General features: G+C 42.0%; 1 protein-coding gene across 2 annotated transcripts in view; it reads right to left on the bottom strand.

Moving 5' to 3' along the window:
- Positions 1-18,152, bottom strand: part of IGF1R (insulin like growth factor 1 receptor) — a 177,495-nt gene that overhangs the window by 7,618 nt on the left and 151,725 nt on the right. For both annotated transcript variants that reach the window (XM_084532536.1, XM_084532535.1), the window contains exons 15-20: positions 17,416-17,486; positions 14,417-14,646; positions 14,018-14,128; positions 12,866-13,025; positions 10,482-10,611; positions 5,957-6,091 (exon numbers count right to left, since the gene is read on the bottom strand). In XM_084532536.1, the coding sequence (XP_084388662.1) occupies positions 5,957-6,091; positions 10,482-10,611; positions 12,866-13,025; positions 14,018-14,128; positions 14,417-14,646; positions 17,416-17,486 (837 nt within the window). The remainder of the gene's footprint in view (positions 1-5,956; positions 6,092-10,481; positions 10,612-12,865; positions 13,026-14,017; positions 14,129-14,416; positions 14,647-17,415; positions 17,487-18,152) is intronic.

Raw genomic sequence — 18,152 nt, 5'->3', positions numbered from 1 at the left:
CAACCAGCCGTGACTGAACGAGACCACGCGCTCAGGAAATCACTCAGTTCTGGTGGAAGATGAAGCGACACAAGTTTTACAGGCCGAGATCCCTGTGACACGTGCTGACCTTTCTGAGCACTGATTTACTTCTCCAGCTCCTATCTAAACCTTCTCAACTCCCTTCCACACACACTTGCCTATAAAGCCATCTTGTGGATAGCTGGTATCCAGAAGCACTGCAGATGTTCATCCCAGTTTGGTGTTTCCCTGGTTTTCCTCCAAAACGTCCTGTACTTACCCAATCGCACAGCAAATTGATAGCGCCTCTCAGAGCATCTTTTTCAAAGAACCAGTCCCTACTCTATCAACACTGTCTAGAAAGGAAATTAAAATAGAAAATACACAATGTAAAAAAGTCCCTTTTTCCTGAAAGAAGAAAGTAACATTAAAATTAATTGCAATACCCAAAAGGCATTTACAAATCTCAACAACATTCTCTAATCTTTTATTTTAAAATTATGTTGTTTTCATTTATGGCCAGGGATGCATATTTTATGGAGTGTGAGATCATCTGTTTAAGCACATCCACGATTAGATCTGTACTATGTCCCATGCTGGTAAAAACAAAACCACAAAACGAAATAGTAATATGTTCATAATGAAAACAGCATTTTCATGACACAGCAGAATTGGATATTCCTGAGATCGCCCTGAGCTTTAAACACAACACCAAGAAAGGATTTCACTGTGTGAAGGTGGAATTGGGATGCCTTCTGTTAAGGCAGCACAAGAAATATGGCAAATTTCAATATGAAAAGGAAGATTAATTCTCTGAGTCCTCCCTCTGTGTGCACAGCACTCAGAGAAGCGTGCTGTGTGTAGGATGGCACCGCTGGCCCCAGCTACTGCTTTCAGTGGTGGAATAAGAATGAATCTGGAGGGAACGAGAAAAATCTTTCATACCAAGTAACACACTAGAGAATACTTCATGTTTCTGTTTTACCTCCCAGCCATGCAATCTGCAGTCCCAGTAAGACCCCATCTCTAGCCAGCAGCCAAGCCGGGGCACCTGGTGCCCGCCTCTGCCAGCCCTCCTGTGCCAGGTGAGCCAACTCACCTAAACTTCTAGATTTTACAGAGCACCACCATTTTCCTAACTTCCACAGATGTTCAGAAAGTAAGCAAGGCATTGCAGTTCTTCACTTTAATCAGCTCTCACTGCCTTACGCCCTGGCAGCAGTTTACTGGATCTCCGCACTAGTGTGTGCAATTTTTATTTTTTTAATTAAAAAAACAACACTTTTTTTTTTTTCTTGATAGCACCTAAGGCCTTCATAGACTAAGGCCCTAATTTCTCCAGGGTCCCTGCTCTAGGACAAACCTTGCAACACGACTGTCACCGTGCTGGAAAGCCCTGGGCTGTGATGCCTGTTGCTGTGCACCGATGCACACAGCAGGGCTTGGAGAGCCTGGGAACCCTGGCCTGAAACAAACCAAAGCAAAGAAATCCCCTCCCCCAGAAACTTGCTCCTGGGGAAATTCTGTTCCATTTCCTCATCGGGTGCACTGTGTTCTCAGCTGACACGGACCAGCACAGAGGTGGAAAGCTGCTGTGACTGGGATGCAAGCACTGCTGAGAGCGCCTCACCAAACTAAAAGCAATCTTAAGTCAAGCATTTGAAGCCACAAATATTCCTTTTAGTGCTTGGCTGGCACAACTTTGCGTGAACAGAAGCCAGCCACCTGAGCACAGCCTTGTGACACCCAAAAAGAAGCTGGTGGAACCCGTCTGTGCTGTGAGAAGTGCCCTGGTCCTCAAAGCCGCACTGTAGCAGGCACGTAGACGCACCAACAGCACCCAGCTCGTGCCTGGTTTGGAGCCTTCAGGAGTCTTTCATAGCGAAAGTGAAGCCAAACTATAAAACTGCGTTATACCCTCACCCACAAACGAGAAGGAAAGCTTGAGACATAAATACATAAAATCCATTTCTGTTACTTCATTGCTGTTTCCTTTCCAGCTGACTGCTGCGTCCCTGAATAGAAGCCTCGGCTGGAGCCAAGAACACTGGATATTCGCTGGCACCGCGCCCTGAGGCCTAAGGGCAATGCTAAGGAGATACCACAAGCAGTGGAGTAATGCATGTGACATCAGCACAAACAAGGACATGTGATGTTTCTTTTAAGCCATTCCAGATTTAAAAACCCTACAGAGTTCCCATAAAAGGATTTTTCTTTCCCTTATTAACTCTGTGGGCTTGAAGACCTTGTTTACATTATCTTAAACAACAAAAACAAAACTAAACTAAACAAAAACACCAACAAAAAACCCAACACGTTCCAGCAGACAATGGAAGAATTTACAGGCTGCTAATATAATCTGTGTATTCTATAAAGCGTGTTTCTGGCTGGTGGCAAGCGAGCCCAAGGAAGTTGCAGGCTTTATCCCGAGCAGGGAGATAACCAGTGCTGCTCTAATGCACTCAAGGAATGCTGCAGAAACGGAGCTCCTTTTTGCACTGAGACATTACAAAATGAAAATGGCAGATTCCTGTATCAGATACTGTATCAGTTGCATTCCATTTGAGCATGTACTTGTGCTTTGCATCAGGATTGATTTGATGGAGAACAGAGAAAGGGCCCCTGCTCTGTTGCTGCTGCACGCCAGGATTACCTCTGGATAGCAGACCCTGGTTTCAAACCAAGCGAGCGCCAGGAACAAAGGAAAAATCGGCAATACGTAAATAGTCTAGTCAGCTACATGTGGGGGAAGCAATTTTTACTTCAAAACCAGAGAGGAATTCCAGCCTCCACAACTTTTAAAAGCCCCATGGGAGCACACTGTCTGCGAGCTTCATCTGGAACCTCCTCGCCACACAGCCATCACCTGATGTAACAATGGCAGTACACAAAAACAACCTCATACAGGGGAAGAGGAGAAAAACAGCAAAGCTTCTCCTGGCACCGTCTTATTGAACCATCTGTCTTATTGCATGGTTCTGTCTGTAAAATCACGCAAGCTATGCCAAGAGGGTGTAGCATAAACAGAACTGAGTCTTGTTTCACCCTGTGCAAGAGTAAAAAGCCTCTCGAAATACCGTCCTCTTTGTGCTTGGCCCCTGCGCAGTGATTTACCACTTCTGCGAACCACAAGACGGCCGTGCTGTACGATCCACCTCTGCACGAGCAGCCGGGACAGCCAAGCTGTAGAACAGAACCCCTCCAGTTCTTCAAGTGTCCTTGGTCTCTGATCCACCTAACGACTCCGCTAGCAGGGGTTAGCAAAGCACAGCCACTAACAAGCATTATTAGCATTGCAGTCCTAGCAGAGATGGAACGGCCAAGACCGCTTGCACCACGTAGCAGTCACGCAGGGGGGGCAATGAGAGGCCCTTACAAGAGCTACTGTACGGTGGCTGGAGTGTGCACGGCTGTGTCAACACTCTCATAATCTGCACGGTTAAAAATAGTCGATTTGGTGTCAGTTGCAAAAAGATTCTTCTCTCTATTCTCATCTCTGCTTCCCCACAGCAGTCTACCTACTCCACCTGTTCTGGAGAGTTTGATATGTCAGTGTATTCCCCTCTCTCTTCAGAAAGGTAAATTTGTCTTTGCATTAGATACCATCTGCCCAAGATTACAATTTACTTGTTTGCATGTCAGGCTAATTTAAATAAAAGTACCTCTGCATTTGTATCCTACCACATGAGATTTATGAGTGCAGTTCCTAGCTCCACTTCTTGCTTGCCACTCATGCTATACTGAGCACAATAAGCACACAGAGCTTCCTGCAGCAGGCAGATGGCTTTCTGGGCATCTTGAGTTAATATTGAGAGTTAATGTCAAAGTATCGCAGACCAGCCAGTCTCCAGCACTGAGAACACACAATATCTGAAAAAAAAAAGAACTTCCACTGGCACAGACATGGCAAGAAACTTGTCTTTAAACAGAATCTTTGTAGCAACCTCCAGAAAAACAGACCCCTTCCATTTACAAAAGGTTTTGTAAAGCACTAGTAAAAAGTAGTTGCCTGAAACAAGCTGGGAATGTATGGTAAAATCCAAATGCAGTTTCAGGGCTCTTTGCACCTTTCAGTAGATTTGGTAATATTCTTGCTATGTCCCACAGTGAGGAGCAGGTTATCAGACAGCTGGGGAGGGGAGAAGGAACTCTGCCTACGGAGCAGGTCTCTGCCTGCCAGCAGCAACACGTGTGAGGTTCGAGACTGGCACCAGCTCTCAGGTTGCTACGGCATCTTTACAGCATCTTGGGCCAACAGGACAGACCATGGGAAAAGAAAGCACTACAATCATGTAAAGTATGTTCTTTGAATGCCAAACGCATGTGCGTGGAGCAAAGGTAAAGATCATTCCTGGAGCTCCCTTCTGCTATTCGTACAGCAGCCTATGTGAACTCCAGCAGACTTGGGTGTCTGTCCTAATAGGAAGGCAAAAAAGGCTGAACGGGAGCTAAAGCAAGTCATGGTTGGCTTCTAGAGTCAATTCTTTTTTCTTTCTTTTTTCTGCATTTGGACAAAGTCAAGATATGTTTTTCACAATTGCATTAACAAGAGACATCACTAAACTGGATAGTTGAACCCTACTTCTTGTTCTGATGGAGAGAAGCAGCTAAAATCCAAGGCAGGTATTTTCATTCTGCCCCTCTGCAACATCGGACTAAAGTTTTGGTGGCACTAAATAATATGTGAACAGCTTCTTTATTTAAAATGAAGGCTTTTGCTGTTCTACACTAGTGCAAAGATTCGTTCTGTCACACATTCACCAAATTCTGCCCGTTTTCAAGCCAGTTACCCCCAAAGCGGACTGATCCTGTAGTAACACCCAGCACACACAGGATTATCTTGGAGGAGGAGGAAGGAGAACGGGCTGGGCAGGCTGCGGCAGGAGCTCCTTGCTGAAAGCTAACTGTGCCTCCCCTCCCTTCCCCCTGTTCATACCACACATGCCCCAGGTTAATGGGGAATTTCTAACGCTCAATCTCTTGCCAAGTTTGTTCTCACTGTAGAGATAGTTTTTTCCCTACTGGCTCGGGGAGCAGACCAGCTTTACCTAGCCCCCTTCCCGCACCCTGTTCTTTCCCCCTTTTCTGCCTGCTTCTCCCCCTCCTCCATTACATAGCTCTGACCATGTTAAACAATCTCCAGTCAATCCGACTGCCAGAAATTCTCCACAGCATCGTGGAAGGGAAAGAATGTGAAATTGAGGAATCACATGGCACTACACCTCCCCCTGCATATACCACCCACCCACCTCAAACAACAAAACAACACTGCCTGTCATCTGAAACCAAAGCCAGCGGTCCAGCCAAAAAAGCTCTTTTCCTAAGAATCCCAAGCAGCTGAGGCCCTTAAGTGATTGTATCCCTTCTGTGGGCCTCCAACAAATTTCAATAACTGCAAGACACAGTATTTCCTTCCCAAAAGCCAGTTTGGGAAGTATATCAAAGTAATAAAGTCTGAACAACTGAAACTGCTGTACACAAAAGCCAGCAGAAGTATTTCAACAATGTAAAGCTAAAAACCGAAGCCTGCTGCACCGCAGACTCCTCTGCTGTAAGGCTTTGTACTGGGTCTAGGGGTAGACAAAGGTTTTTCTGCGTGCCTCTTTCTCTGCTTACAGGGAAGGAAACTGTTAGCAGGGGAGATTTGTTTATCTAAACGCAATGAACACTATGACTGAAAAGGCAGATCCAAAGCTGCTTCAGACAAAGGAACGACGGATTCGCGTATCTGTACGCTGAACTGAAAAGTTGAATTCCACAGAGTCGCTGCACGGTACACTTCAGCTTATCCTAAGCTCTTTTTTTCTCTTAATACTCAACAACCTCACTTGAAGCAGAAGAGACAAGAAGAGACACATCCTCATAGCCCCTCTCGCAGGTGGGGCAGAAGCAGACATTGAAGGGATCACGAAGAATGAGCTGTGGACTGAGAGCAGAGAGAAGTGCCGACACTTACAGCATATCGGGACAGTTGTCGGGTTTTTCCAGCAGACCTCCTTCCATCACAAAGCGGAGCACTTGTTCATTGGTCATGCCTTGGTACGGCTGCTCCGCTAACGTTGCGATCTCCCAAAGTACAACACCAAAAGACCTGGAAAACAAATCAGAACTTTAGAAAGCCAGGCAGTCTTTACAAAAATATTTCTGTTAAATGATACTGAACAGAGAGGTGTCCATGGGTTTTCCTTCACAAAAAAAATCCAGTTGCTAAAGAGTACGCAGCTACAGTGATATCCATATGACCTAACATCAGAGACTGTTCACTGTAAACACCTCTCATCGATGGAGAGAAACAGGGTCCCAGTTCTGAATGCTCTTCAGAATGGCCTCTCCCTACTGACTCTGGAAGTAAAGACCAGGAATGCTACACCTCTGTTTTTCACAACATAATCTACAAGTCAGAGCTGGTCGTGATCACGATCATTCAGTGGTACAACGGTGACCTACACAGAACAAGCATAAGCAAGTAATTGGTTAAAAAAAGCCACTACAGCCTTGTTCAGACTAAGGGTACCTCAGGAGGTGGGAAGAACACTGGAGAGGGGAAAAGGCAAGATGCAGGGATGGGAGGAAGGGGAGGGAGGGAAACCGTCCTACCAACCTTCTAAGCAGGTTGAGAAGTGGCAGAGGCTAGTTGTTTAGAGAGAGCTCAACAAGCCCCCCATGGTGATAGCAAGAAAAAAAAACACACCATACATTTAAACTAAACCCCAAATCTTCATGTAACGTCTCTCTCAGGTACTCCTGACAGCAGCTGAGAAGGCAATAACGCAGAGCTCTAAGCTTTCATTCCACTGCAAGCTGCTTTTCATCAGAAATACTTGAGTCACACAAATCTGATTTAAAAGCTGCATTTTCCCCTACCACTCCAGCCAGCTGAGAGCTAGACAGCAAATGCACACCACCACACCTGTGTATCTCATCTGCCTCACCGTTAAAAGCAAACAAACCAAACAACCTCCATCCCCCAGGCACAAAAACACTCTGAGTAATACTTTCCATCTATCACTTCGCTCTGGTTTCTTCCACATTCTGAGTCAAAGGTGCAAAGTAAGGATCAAGGCATTTAACATACAGGAGCAAGCAATGAAAGCAATTTGTGAAAAAGACGTAGAAGAAGTGCAAATGTTCTCCAGCTTCTTGTACAAAGACCCTCCTTTGCTGCTTCAGCAATAAAACATTCAAGCCCCAAGGAGAAACTCAGTTACTCCTTTTGCAACATGTATGCAACCATCATCTTGAAACAGAGCTCCTCGCTCTTTCCAACTAACTACAAAGGACAGCAGGATTGAAAGAAGAAGTTGGTCTAATAATAGGAATTGATTACTCATGAATAAAAATAAACATAGTTATCTAATTGGATAGTTTGGATGGGAGTATTGACACTTTCTAAAAATATTTCAATTTAAAATTAGTTTATTGAGCAGACAGCTCCAATTGTCTGCCCTCATTGACCAGGCATCTACTCTTAGAGCTGGTGTGAACAAAAACCTAGATGCTATCTTGCCTTCTGCGGCTGAAGTGCTGAGTCAAGTTCAGAGACAGAAATGTAGTTTCAGTAGGGTACTGTTGTGAAACCAGGAGCCCGGTATTATTAGCTGGTTATGGCAGAGTGGTTTTTATCCTTCAGTTATCCACTGTATCTGAAACGGCTCACAGCTGAAGCCAGAAGCCACAAACAGACTTGCAATTGTTTGCCTTTCAGGACAGGGAGGGACGGAGGGTCTGCTCAACGTTTTGGTGCCTCTGAAGCTACTTTGATCACTGCAGGAATAAGGAGAACAAGTTCTGTGCACCTCCTAGGCATATCATAACGCATGCACTTATGCTGCTCCTTCAAGGCAAATACTATCTCTGAAAGAATGCAAGATGCTGAAGACTTATTAATAGAAATACACCCTCATCCTGAACTGTATTACTTTCATTTTAAAATGTTCTCCTTCCCTAACTACAACAACAACAACAGTCTTATCTAATTACCTCATTCTTCAGCCTGAAGAGCAATAGAAGAATGAATTGCTAAAATAAAGCTCCACCCTTAAAAACCTCCAGACACTCTTTTGCAGTTTGCCATTTCACCTTACAGCTTGTAAATCTTGGGCTCTGATCACTTGCACAGTTTTGTCTTTTTGACGTTTTGGCTTCTAAAGCAGATCTCTAAGAACACGGAACCAGATGTCAAAATATCCTAGCAAAAAGGACAGAAAAGCAATCTCTACTTTTTTTTCTTTTTTAAATTGAAGAAAATAAATGGCCCTTGAAACAGCCAAACAACAGTTTTCACGAAGTAACTTCAAAACCTGAACTAATACAAGGACTCAGGTGATTCTTCCCGTCCTTCAAGACAATTCCAGTGTACAGTGGCTGCTTCAGAAGTATTGAGAAGTAAACCAGAATGATCCTCTTAGCCATAAGCTGATCAAGTAACTAGACACAATTTCATGACAGTGATAAACTGAGCTCAGATACATTTCAAATTCAGATCCAAATTTCTGCATCTATAGCTGTGGATACACGGCACACGGTGTCTGTTTAGAACACCTATACATTTGCATGTTCCTCAAGTTGAACCAGTTGTTTTGTGCCTCAAGGTAGCATACCTACGTGAACTGAAATTAAAAAAAAAAAAAAAAAAAAAAATCACTTCTAACAAGACCACAAACCATTCCAATGAGAAATTTAAATACTGATGAGATCCATGGGCCTGTGGTCCAAAAGGCATTTTTTCGTCTCTCGATGCTTTAAAGTAAAAAATTGTAAAATTCAACTCTTTTGTAAGTTTTCCAACCTCATCATTAGTAAAGCTACTTCCCTTTATGTGACTTCTGCAGCCTGGCTAAGATATTTTGCTCAGAGATTGTTGGACTATCCCACTAACAAACTGCAATATTGTTTCATCAGTCTTGCTTTGGACTAAATGACCGATGAGTGCCACATCCTGTTGAAGGGAGAACATGCATAACTGCTGCAGCAATTCAAGTATGAATTTAATACTGATGCTTGATTTAGCACCTCTTTTTTTTCCTGTGTGTGTGCATTTAGAATCTGAGCTAGGTTTAAACAACAATGTCACTTAAGAGGTACAGGTGGAAAGAAGAACTTGCATGAACAGCAGCCATACATCAATGAAGGTGAAGACCAGACCTACTGCAGTCCTGAAACAAAGGCTGGAAGGGATGGCTAGACTTAAATGTTACTGTTTGGTGCTCATGGGCAGGCCTGCCTGCTCCTCACTTTAGTTCAGGCTTATATCTGGGGATTTTTCTAGTCATATATTTCATATTTGTCTGCTTTGTGAAGCCATTACTAGTTCCAGAATTCTTTTACCCCAAAGGGAAGGCTGAAAGCATGCTTGCATGGCTGTTAGATAAATGGCTGATACAGGGCTTCCCCTTCAACTCAAAGTGGCTATTTTCATTGCCTTCCAAGTTTGAAGATTACAGGGTACATAAATAAGTTATTAGCCACATGCAAAAGATGTAAGTAACATTCTGATGCTTTGCTTTTTCACTTGTTACTTAATTTCTCTTAGGAACCTTTAACTCAAAGTGGATGCTGTGGACTGCAGTCCACTGACGACTCCAAAATCTTCAAGCTGTTTAGAGAAAATGCAGTTTACTACTAAAATACCATTCCTACTGACTTTTAGGCATTTGGAGGCAATCAGCTGCCAATTCTGTAACAGATCAGCAGTAAAAACATCTTGTTAGGAAGGCAGAGAAACCATAAAAGACGGAGTAGAGCTTTTGCCAGTACATAATCATCTTTTGCCAAGTCCTCCCTATCTTTCTGCAAAAGTTTGGGGGAGGAAGGGAGAGGGGAATGTTCCAGAGTATTATTTCTACTAAGAAGTTTATTTTGAAATTTCCTGAATGCCTCTATTAATAACTTCACAGATACAACCACTAAGCAATGTGCTTTTACAGAAAAAACTATTTCTGCATCTTGCGGTATATAAAGCAAGCAAACAAAGCCCCAAATGGAGAAGGATATACACAAGGGAGAACTCCGAAGGAAAAAAATAAAACTGCTAGTGTACACAAACTGTCTGCAGCAAAGTAGAGTTATTTACACAGAAGATTTTGATAGAAAAGCAGGTCAACACTATGAACCTTTCCATATTCTTGGCAACTTTTAATGCTTTTCTTGAGGAAGGGCAATTTGGAAAATGACAACTTGCTCTTCCAGGTGAAGGTAATGTTTTTCACTGCACAAGTGATTTTACAACCCACAGCAGGAAACACGCCACCACCTCCAGCTTTGGAAATCCATTTAAGACTGTCTCTGAGAGCAGAATTTAAACTCACGAGCCCTTGATTTTTGCAACGGAAACAATATAAAGCAGAATGATTCACAGTGGATAATGAGAGCTACCTGCGAAGGGACAGGAGAAGCTGTATACTTAGTTAGGTCTATAAAACAAGAGAAGAGGCTAGAAACAGGAAGGGGAAAACAGTTTTTCAAAGCCCCTTTTTTGTTACCAGACATCGGAGTGCGTTGTGAAGACTCCATCTTTCAGTGATTCTGGGGACATCCAGCGGACTGGCAGCAAACCTTTCCCTCCTTTACGGTAATAATCTGTCTCGTAGATATCTCTTGTCATGCCAAAATCTAGAAGGTACAAGTTTTGTGAGCTCAAATAATGAAATACCGAACATTTCCCCTTACTACAAGCCCCTGTAGCCAGCAGACAATCATAGTTTGGTGCAAAGAGCCTTCAATCTGTTACCACAGGATTTTGCTTTGCAGAGCCTTTACTTGCCTTTGTAGGGCTGGTTAGCTCTCTCCCAATGAAACTAACAAGTATTTTTACCACTGATTTCAGTGGGTCAGAACTGGATCCAGATCAAGTCTCAATGATTTAAATATATTAATAAGAAAAGTTCCAGGACCTATGTTCAAGCCTTGCAGCAAACTAAGTCTTCTGAAGCTCATATCATTCACTTCTCTATTCTCTAAATTCTATGATCATCTCTTCTTTTAGATTAAGGAGTGCAAATATGTCCGTTAGTACCTAAATTGTCTTTAATTAAAGAACCTTACATTTTGAGGGAAATGATTCTTTTACTCTTCTCCTCTCTCGAAAGTTAATTCTCTTTTCTGATGTAATTTTCTATCTCAAATGCTATACAGGATGAGGCTATTCATTTATGACTAATACAGATCAATATTAAAGCCACACTTCTGGCTATACATGTGTCCTTAGCTGTAAAGACGTAAGCATTTGCAAGACCTGTGCCTAACAAGGCCCATCTCCTGTTACTCGGACTCATTCCAGGTTTGTTTTTTCCTATGTTATCAGCTTGACGCAAGCAAAAATGTTGGGCTTTGGACTAGCCAATTTAAAGCAGGAACTACATTTTCAGATACCAACAAAAAGCTAACAAATCACGTGGAATCAAATCTCTTACTAAGATTAAATGCTATCTGCTGACACAAAAGGGCTAGGGTAATATCCATTTTATCTTTTTTTTTTTTTTCTTGCAAAAATGGAGTGACAAGTTAACAATTCCTCTAGCCTAAGGGGTTCTCACAGTCATTATAACTCATCTATGGCTGGAGAGAGTGACCGCTGATCCTTCTCATTCTAGTGTCTGCTAGGGACACTGCTACCCTCAGCGATTATGACTAAAAGCCCCATTTGTACAACTATCCCACCACTCCCACACACCAGGGAGATTTTGCCCCAACAACATGGAAAACTCCTAAAACATAATGCAAATAAGAAACAGATACACAGTGAGCACAGGACAGTGTAACGTAAAGCTCTTTCTTTGAGATCAAAACAGGCTGAGTTGGCGTGCTCCAGTCAATATGTTCGTAAACTGTTTCTACGTGAAGGGATTTTCAATACAGGCACATAAACGAGAGCAGCACAGCACATTTCATGAAATGCTTTTGGGATAACCATGTACCATGTTAAAGGGAAGAAATGCACCATCTCCAGTTCAAAGAATTAAAAAACAAAAAACATGCTGGATTAGGAAAAGTGGAATGGAAGGGATTCAGGCTGACTTCCCCAAACCTGCAGAAAATGTACAAAATCCCCCAAAGATCTTATTTCCTAATTAACTGACTCAAAATGAAATCATATTTTCTTTCTCCCAAATGACAAGATTACTTACACAAATCATCAAAATAGCTGAGTTAAGCTCAGAGAAAAAGAATTAGTTTCCTAGAGCAGAAGGCTGTTACCATACATACTATTTTAACATGCACAACTCAAAAACAGCCAAAAGCTTAAAATCACTCTCTGGAGAGAAGTATGAAAAAGCTCATCTGACACTATTTTGGAGGGATGGTGAAGGGGGAAAAGAAGTGGTGTTCTAACAGCAGAGCAGAGGAAAAACGGTTCTGTTTGCTGGAAAGCAGAGCTCCAGTTCAGGCTGGAAAGCATCCAGCTGAAATCAAGCCTTACATTCCACTTTCAAATCAGATATGCTTTAAAATAATCCTACAATTCTTATTCTTGAATCAATAAACAGAAGGTACAATTATTTTTGCGCATTAACAGCAAAGCAAATGACACGCCAGTGTTAACTATGCCATCCACCCAGATGTCTGCAGCATCTGCATCTCAAATCACTGCTCCACCAGCTCCTTCTAAGCCCACATGCTACTCTATTTCCTCACTGGAACGACAGCAAGTAGAGGTATTCCAAGAGTTTCAATTCAATGTTGACTGGTCACAGGTCTTAAATCACAGCTAGCCTTCATAAGGCACATATTTCATTCTGCAGAAATTTAAACTACAGCTAAGTTTTAAAAGATCTTAAAAACAGTTTTCAAAAAAACTAAAATGCTTTCTAACATACTGATTTTTCAGGGTGATTTTTTAAATTTCTGTAAAAGTCAAAAAGCACACCTCCAATTTTCACCGTGAAATCTTCTGCCACCATGCAGTTTCTCGCAGCAAGATCTCTGTGAACAAACTTGTTGGCGTTGAGGTATGCCATCCCGTCAGCAATCTCTCCTGCCATTTGAATCATCTTCTTCAGAGTTGGAGGTGTCTGGCCAGGATTATTCTGAGGAAGATTAAGAAGATCAAACAAGTAAGGGGAAATGAATAAATAATTTCTAAACCAAATTGCAATCTACTTGTTTTTTGTTGTTTTCTTTTGTTTCAAATCACACCATCACAATTCAGTCTGACTTGAACCAGGCTAAACGAACTCATGATTATGTAAACTGCAGCACCTGCTTGGTGGGAAAAACCGGCCATATCAAGCTGGTTTACAAACAACTCCTAAATAGCTCTTTTCTAACAGGCCATTCTATTTTAGGGAATACAAGCAAGAAAAGACTTCAGTGTAACGATGTTATACCTTATACCTCAGGAGATTAAATAGTTTAATCAGCATGGATATTTTCCACATCCAATCATGCCCTCTGCTACTTTCAAGTTCTCCGTTTATATGGCATACATTCTCTGTTGCACGTACTATATCAGAAGTTCTGGATCATGAATCTAATGGCAAAAGAAAACTGTGGGCTCACTTTCTACTTAGTCTACTATAATTTCAGTGGCAAGTGTCATCTTTCAGACCCTATAGCACATGGGGCAATTTTAGCTGTTAGACTGATGGCCTACATATTAAAGAATGCATATTAGCAAAGATACTGGATTTTTATCATAAAGCCCTCATTTGTATTTATTTTCCAACAGAGGAAATAGGAAGGATGTACAACATGAAATCATTATCCTAACGTGCATGCTTCAACTAGCCAACTTTTCTTCAACATCTTGACAAGAATTAGGTTAGGCAAGAGATTTAATTCAAAACTGGAAAACAGGACTCTGTAACACAAGATGGGGTACAGCACACTGGGCTATTTGCAGTAACTACCTCATAAAAAAAAAAAAAAAGTGTTGTAGATCACAGAGCAGCATGTTTTGTTCTTAGATCTTAAGGAGAGGGCAAGAAAGGCTAATTGCCTGCTGCTTCCAACACAATGTCTATTTGCTCAGGATGATTCTAACAGAAGGAAAAAAAACATCCAACAGCTCATGACTCACCTCTGTGTCTGGCCTCAACGATCTCAGATAACTTTTGAGGTCCCCACGTGTCATCAGCTCCATGATAACTAGAGTAGGCTGGCCCTGAGAAACAACACCAAGCAACCGAACCTGCAAGGAGAAAAACAAATGCTCAGCTACAAATACAGCTAACTGAACTGCAGTAATTGTTTATTCATGTTGATATGGAGCCCCCAGCACCCATGACCCTGTGGGAGAGGTCTGGAAGTAGACTTGTTTTCACGCTGACTCCTGTTTAACAACATCCTAATGCTGCAGAACTGAAGCTAGAATCCCAAGTCCCCACTTCAGTCAGTGAAGACGTGCCCTGAGCAATCTCCTGCCAGTAAACCATCAGAGCCATATAAATCACAGCCTTATTACATATTCACAACTTACCACATGGTGACAATTGAACTCCTTCATTACTGAGGCCTCATTTAAGAACTCTATCCTCTCACGCATGCTTGCAGACTCATTGACAGTTTTGATGGCCACCCTGGTCTCTGGCTCATCCTTCACCACTCCCTTGGCTATCCCCTCATACACCATCCCAAAGGAGCCTTGCCCAAGCTCCCGACACATGGTGATCTTCTCGCGAGGCACCTCCCACTCGTCTGGAACATACACTGTGGGGAGAGAGAGATGAGGCCATCATGTTCCATTTCAGTAAGTGGTGGGATCACTCGTGGGTTTACAATACCAACCGCCCGAATAGTTTTACTCTAAGCAACAACAGACGTAATGCTGAGAACTGCCAGGGGATGTGCATATATTCCAATCTTTCTCATACAGAGATAGGCAGGTATCTGGCATAGAAATAAATCTTAAAGGAATGAGTAGATGGACTTGAAGGGGCCTCACTATGGTACTAGCATAAAAAAACAGAAATAAGGAACTTTAATATACAACATGCTGGTGGCAAGAACCTTCATTCAGTACTTGAGGCTTGAGCTTTTCTCGGTACCATCAGTTTTCTAGTTCTTCCAAGGCAGCATCAAACATACTCGATCATCTGTACCAGTTTAGCATCTGCTGTATTCTCTATTAACTGATTGATTTTATGACTAAAGGGAAAGAGATTCTCTCATCTAACAGGTTCTTTGCATGAAGCTGTTGTGCTTACTTGCACACCCACTGCTGCACCAGTAAAGGCAGAACTCGCTGCTGCTGCAAGTCTTTGATCTGAGGCAGAAGAGAGACCTCAGAAGGTGATTGCTAGGAGGGATGACTGCCTCAGGCAAGAAGACATCTGAGCTCTCAGTAGTCACTGATGCTGCTGCCCATCAGTCACCAAAGGAGGGTACAGTTGTGTCACATGCTTGGGATGGGTGAAATGACAGGATGCAAAAATAGAGGATTATAGCATGAACATCAACAAATCTTTAACTCTAATGGTGCTGCTCCAAGAAACAACGGTAAAAGAAAGTCAGCTCCCACTCTAGCTAAACCCATTAGCCTCCAGGGGGCTTTTGGAAACATCATTTTGGCAAAACGTCTAAAGCAGCAGCACCAAACTAACCCATAAACTACAGCACTGATGCCTCAAGCAAATTCTTCTCATGTTCTGATTTCCTCCTGTGCTTGAAGAGCTCCGCAAATAAATAATCTGCACAGTATGGGCACATGCTTGTTAAATATGCTCGTACCTCTATGTTGCAAAAAATAATTATTTAGCAAATAGGTTTCCAGTGGGAACCTAACTGCCTTTATTTATTTTTTTTTTCCAAGCAACTTATTTAGCCAGAAAGCTGGGATTCCAGGGCTCTCCTTCCCATAGCCATAAGCTTTCTGGAGATGCTGAGCCAAGGATACTGGTATTCTGGGGTCATTCAGCTCCTGCTACTGGCCAGGGTCAGCCAGCATGGGAACTGGCAAGGAGATTATCTACAGTAGGATATGTCTGCTAATACTCTCCTGCAATAGTGAAGTGCAGGAAAATAATACAGATATACAGAAAGCAAAACGCACACAAAAAAACCCACACAGTTCTAGGAACAGTGTGGTGGTTTGTTTTGTTCTTTTTTTTGGGGGGTGGTGGTGATGGTGGTGCTTTCTGTTTTTTCTTCCTTCCCCAATGGTTTTAAGGAATTTAATCTTGTTCCAGATCAGGCAAAATAAATATCATTTTTCCAAGGTCCAGAATCCTGGCAGACTTACTGAGACTTGCATACAAACAAGAAATTAAAACCAAACAATCCTAATGAACCATAAAACTTAATCATCCTGAAATCAACTTTAACTCTTGGTTTTTATTTGGCGCTGGACACTTTCTCCATTGTCCAGCTGAAAATTATCTGCACCATCTTCCAAATCACTAAGCACTGTTGGATTTTCTCAGTCTTGTTGCCGGTCATGCAAACCTGTCATCTCATCTACTGGGTAATAAAGTACCGAGCCAGCTCCCAGCCAGCACCCCCACACTCTCAAAACATGGTGCAGACTATGCAAGAATCTCTTCTTATACTATTTCCCTCAAGCTTTCAATGGCCACATTAGATGCTTTTTGTTTCTTTGCTCAAAGTGGAATAAAGGATGAAGGAGGAGTCATTTTTTGCTACAAGTGGCAAACAATCTAATTTTGAGGCAACAAGAACTTCTATTTTAAGCAAAACTTTCCAATTTACTAGCTAAGCAATAAAAGGGCCCATTAGCTGCCACTTCCAGCAAGTGCTTCTCTTTTTATCTTGTCAAAGAATGTTATTCACATTGCATCTCCATAGAAAATAGTAGGAAAATAAAGAATTAAAATCTGAAACTAGCTTTAAAAAACTTTTTTGTCAGTCCAAGAACAACTGGCATACCCATACTCTAGATATTAAAAGCGTAGCTTACATAAAACATCCCTGCTCATTTTAACACAGTATTACTGCATGTGATATGGCTGGAAGTTCACAGCATTGCCTTTTCCCTTTCCAACAACTTTTCACATTTGGAAAGAGTTTTATGGGGGTGGGAAGTGAGGAGACTTTTTGTTTAATTGGTAAACATTATTGTTTTCCACATGAGAAATACACAGAAACAAGCAGTGAGATTATTCCAGTAGGTCAGAAAAAGGCTTAAAAGGGCAAACATGAAAGACGATGAATTCATGAATTCTTCTTTCATTCTAGTAACAAAATCACCGGATAAGTAGACAATACTTTGAAAAGAAAACTAACCTATCCAAATTCATTTCAGCTGAATAAACTACAGGAGAAATTTCTGAAACCCCTCTGTTTCAATAGACAGGTAACATTTACATATGATTGATGATGGATTAACTATGGATGTGCTAATTAAATAAAAAGAGAAGGAGGTTTTACTACATCCCTTTACAAGAATTTCACACTTTCCAAAGTCTGACATGAGCAGAGCATATAAAAGTAAACGCATCAAAAGCACATGGCCACACTTACCGTCTGAAGCACTGAAGTACTCGGGGTTCACAGAAGCATAAAGTACCCCATTGCCCAGTCTGTCACTGTTCCTGTTGAAATATTTTTTTCCTTATTAATCTTTAAACTTAAGTAAATTTCAGACTGCTTCTTCTACGGCTATTCCACTGTTTGCTCAACCACAAAATATTGTTTACTGTATGTGGAGAGCTTTTCAGAGAAAGGGGACAAATCAAGTTCTTATTCTACCACATATAATCAATGAGAAGAACAGCCCAGAAGAGTTTTCCCAGGAAACCTGCAGTCTTCTCTATACCAAATCAGCACTAGAGAAGTGTAAACACAAAGCACTTCTAGCTGCTAGGCAAACTTCCTTTAAGAAAGGCAGCTGCATGGTGATACATCCAGGAGACTTGTGGCTGAGAGCATTAATCACCTGCTCTACTGCGAGAGAGAAGTGACCTGGCAAAGAACAAGATTGTTTTTATTTGGAATTCCATTCAACTACTTTATAAATTGCTTCTGTTATTTTATTTTACCCTCATCCTTCTCCCTCGATTTTACTGGGGTGATTTTCAGAGTAAGACTTTTATTCAGCATTGTGAGAGCTCTTGCAGAAGGCAGGCTGTACAAATCAAGTTATTAATCAGACCTCAGAAAACCAAAGAGAAAACAGTTTTGTGTGCTAGAACAACAGCTTAAAGAAGGATGAGTTATCAGGCATTCAAGCCCAGAATGCTCATGGGAAGGTCAGGCAG

The sequence above is a fragment of the Aythya ferina genome (genome assembly GCF_964211825.1).
Source record: "Aythya ferina genome assembly, chromosome: 11".
Lineage (NCBI taxonomy): Eukaryota > Metazoa > Chordata > Aves > Anseriformes > Anatidae > Aythya > Aythya ferina.
The sequence above is the reverse complement of the archived record's forward strand: the minus strand, read 5'-3'. Positions and strand labels throughout refer to the sequence as shown.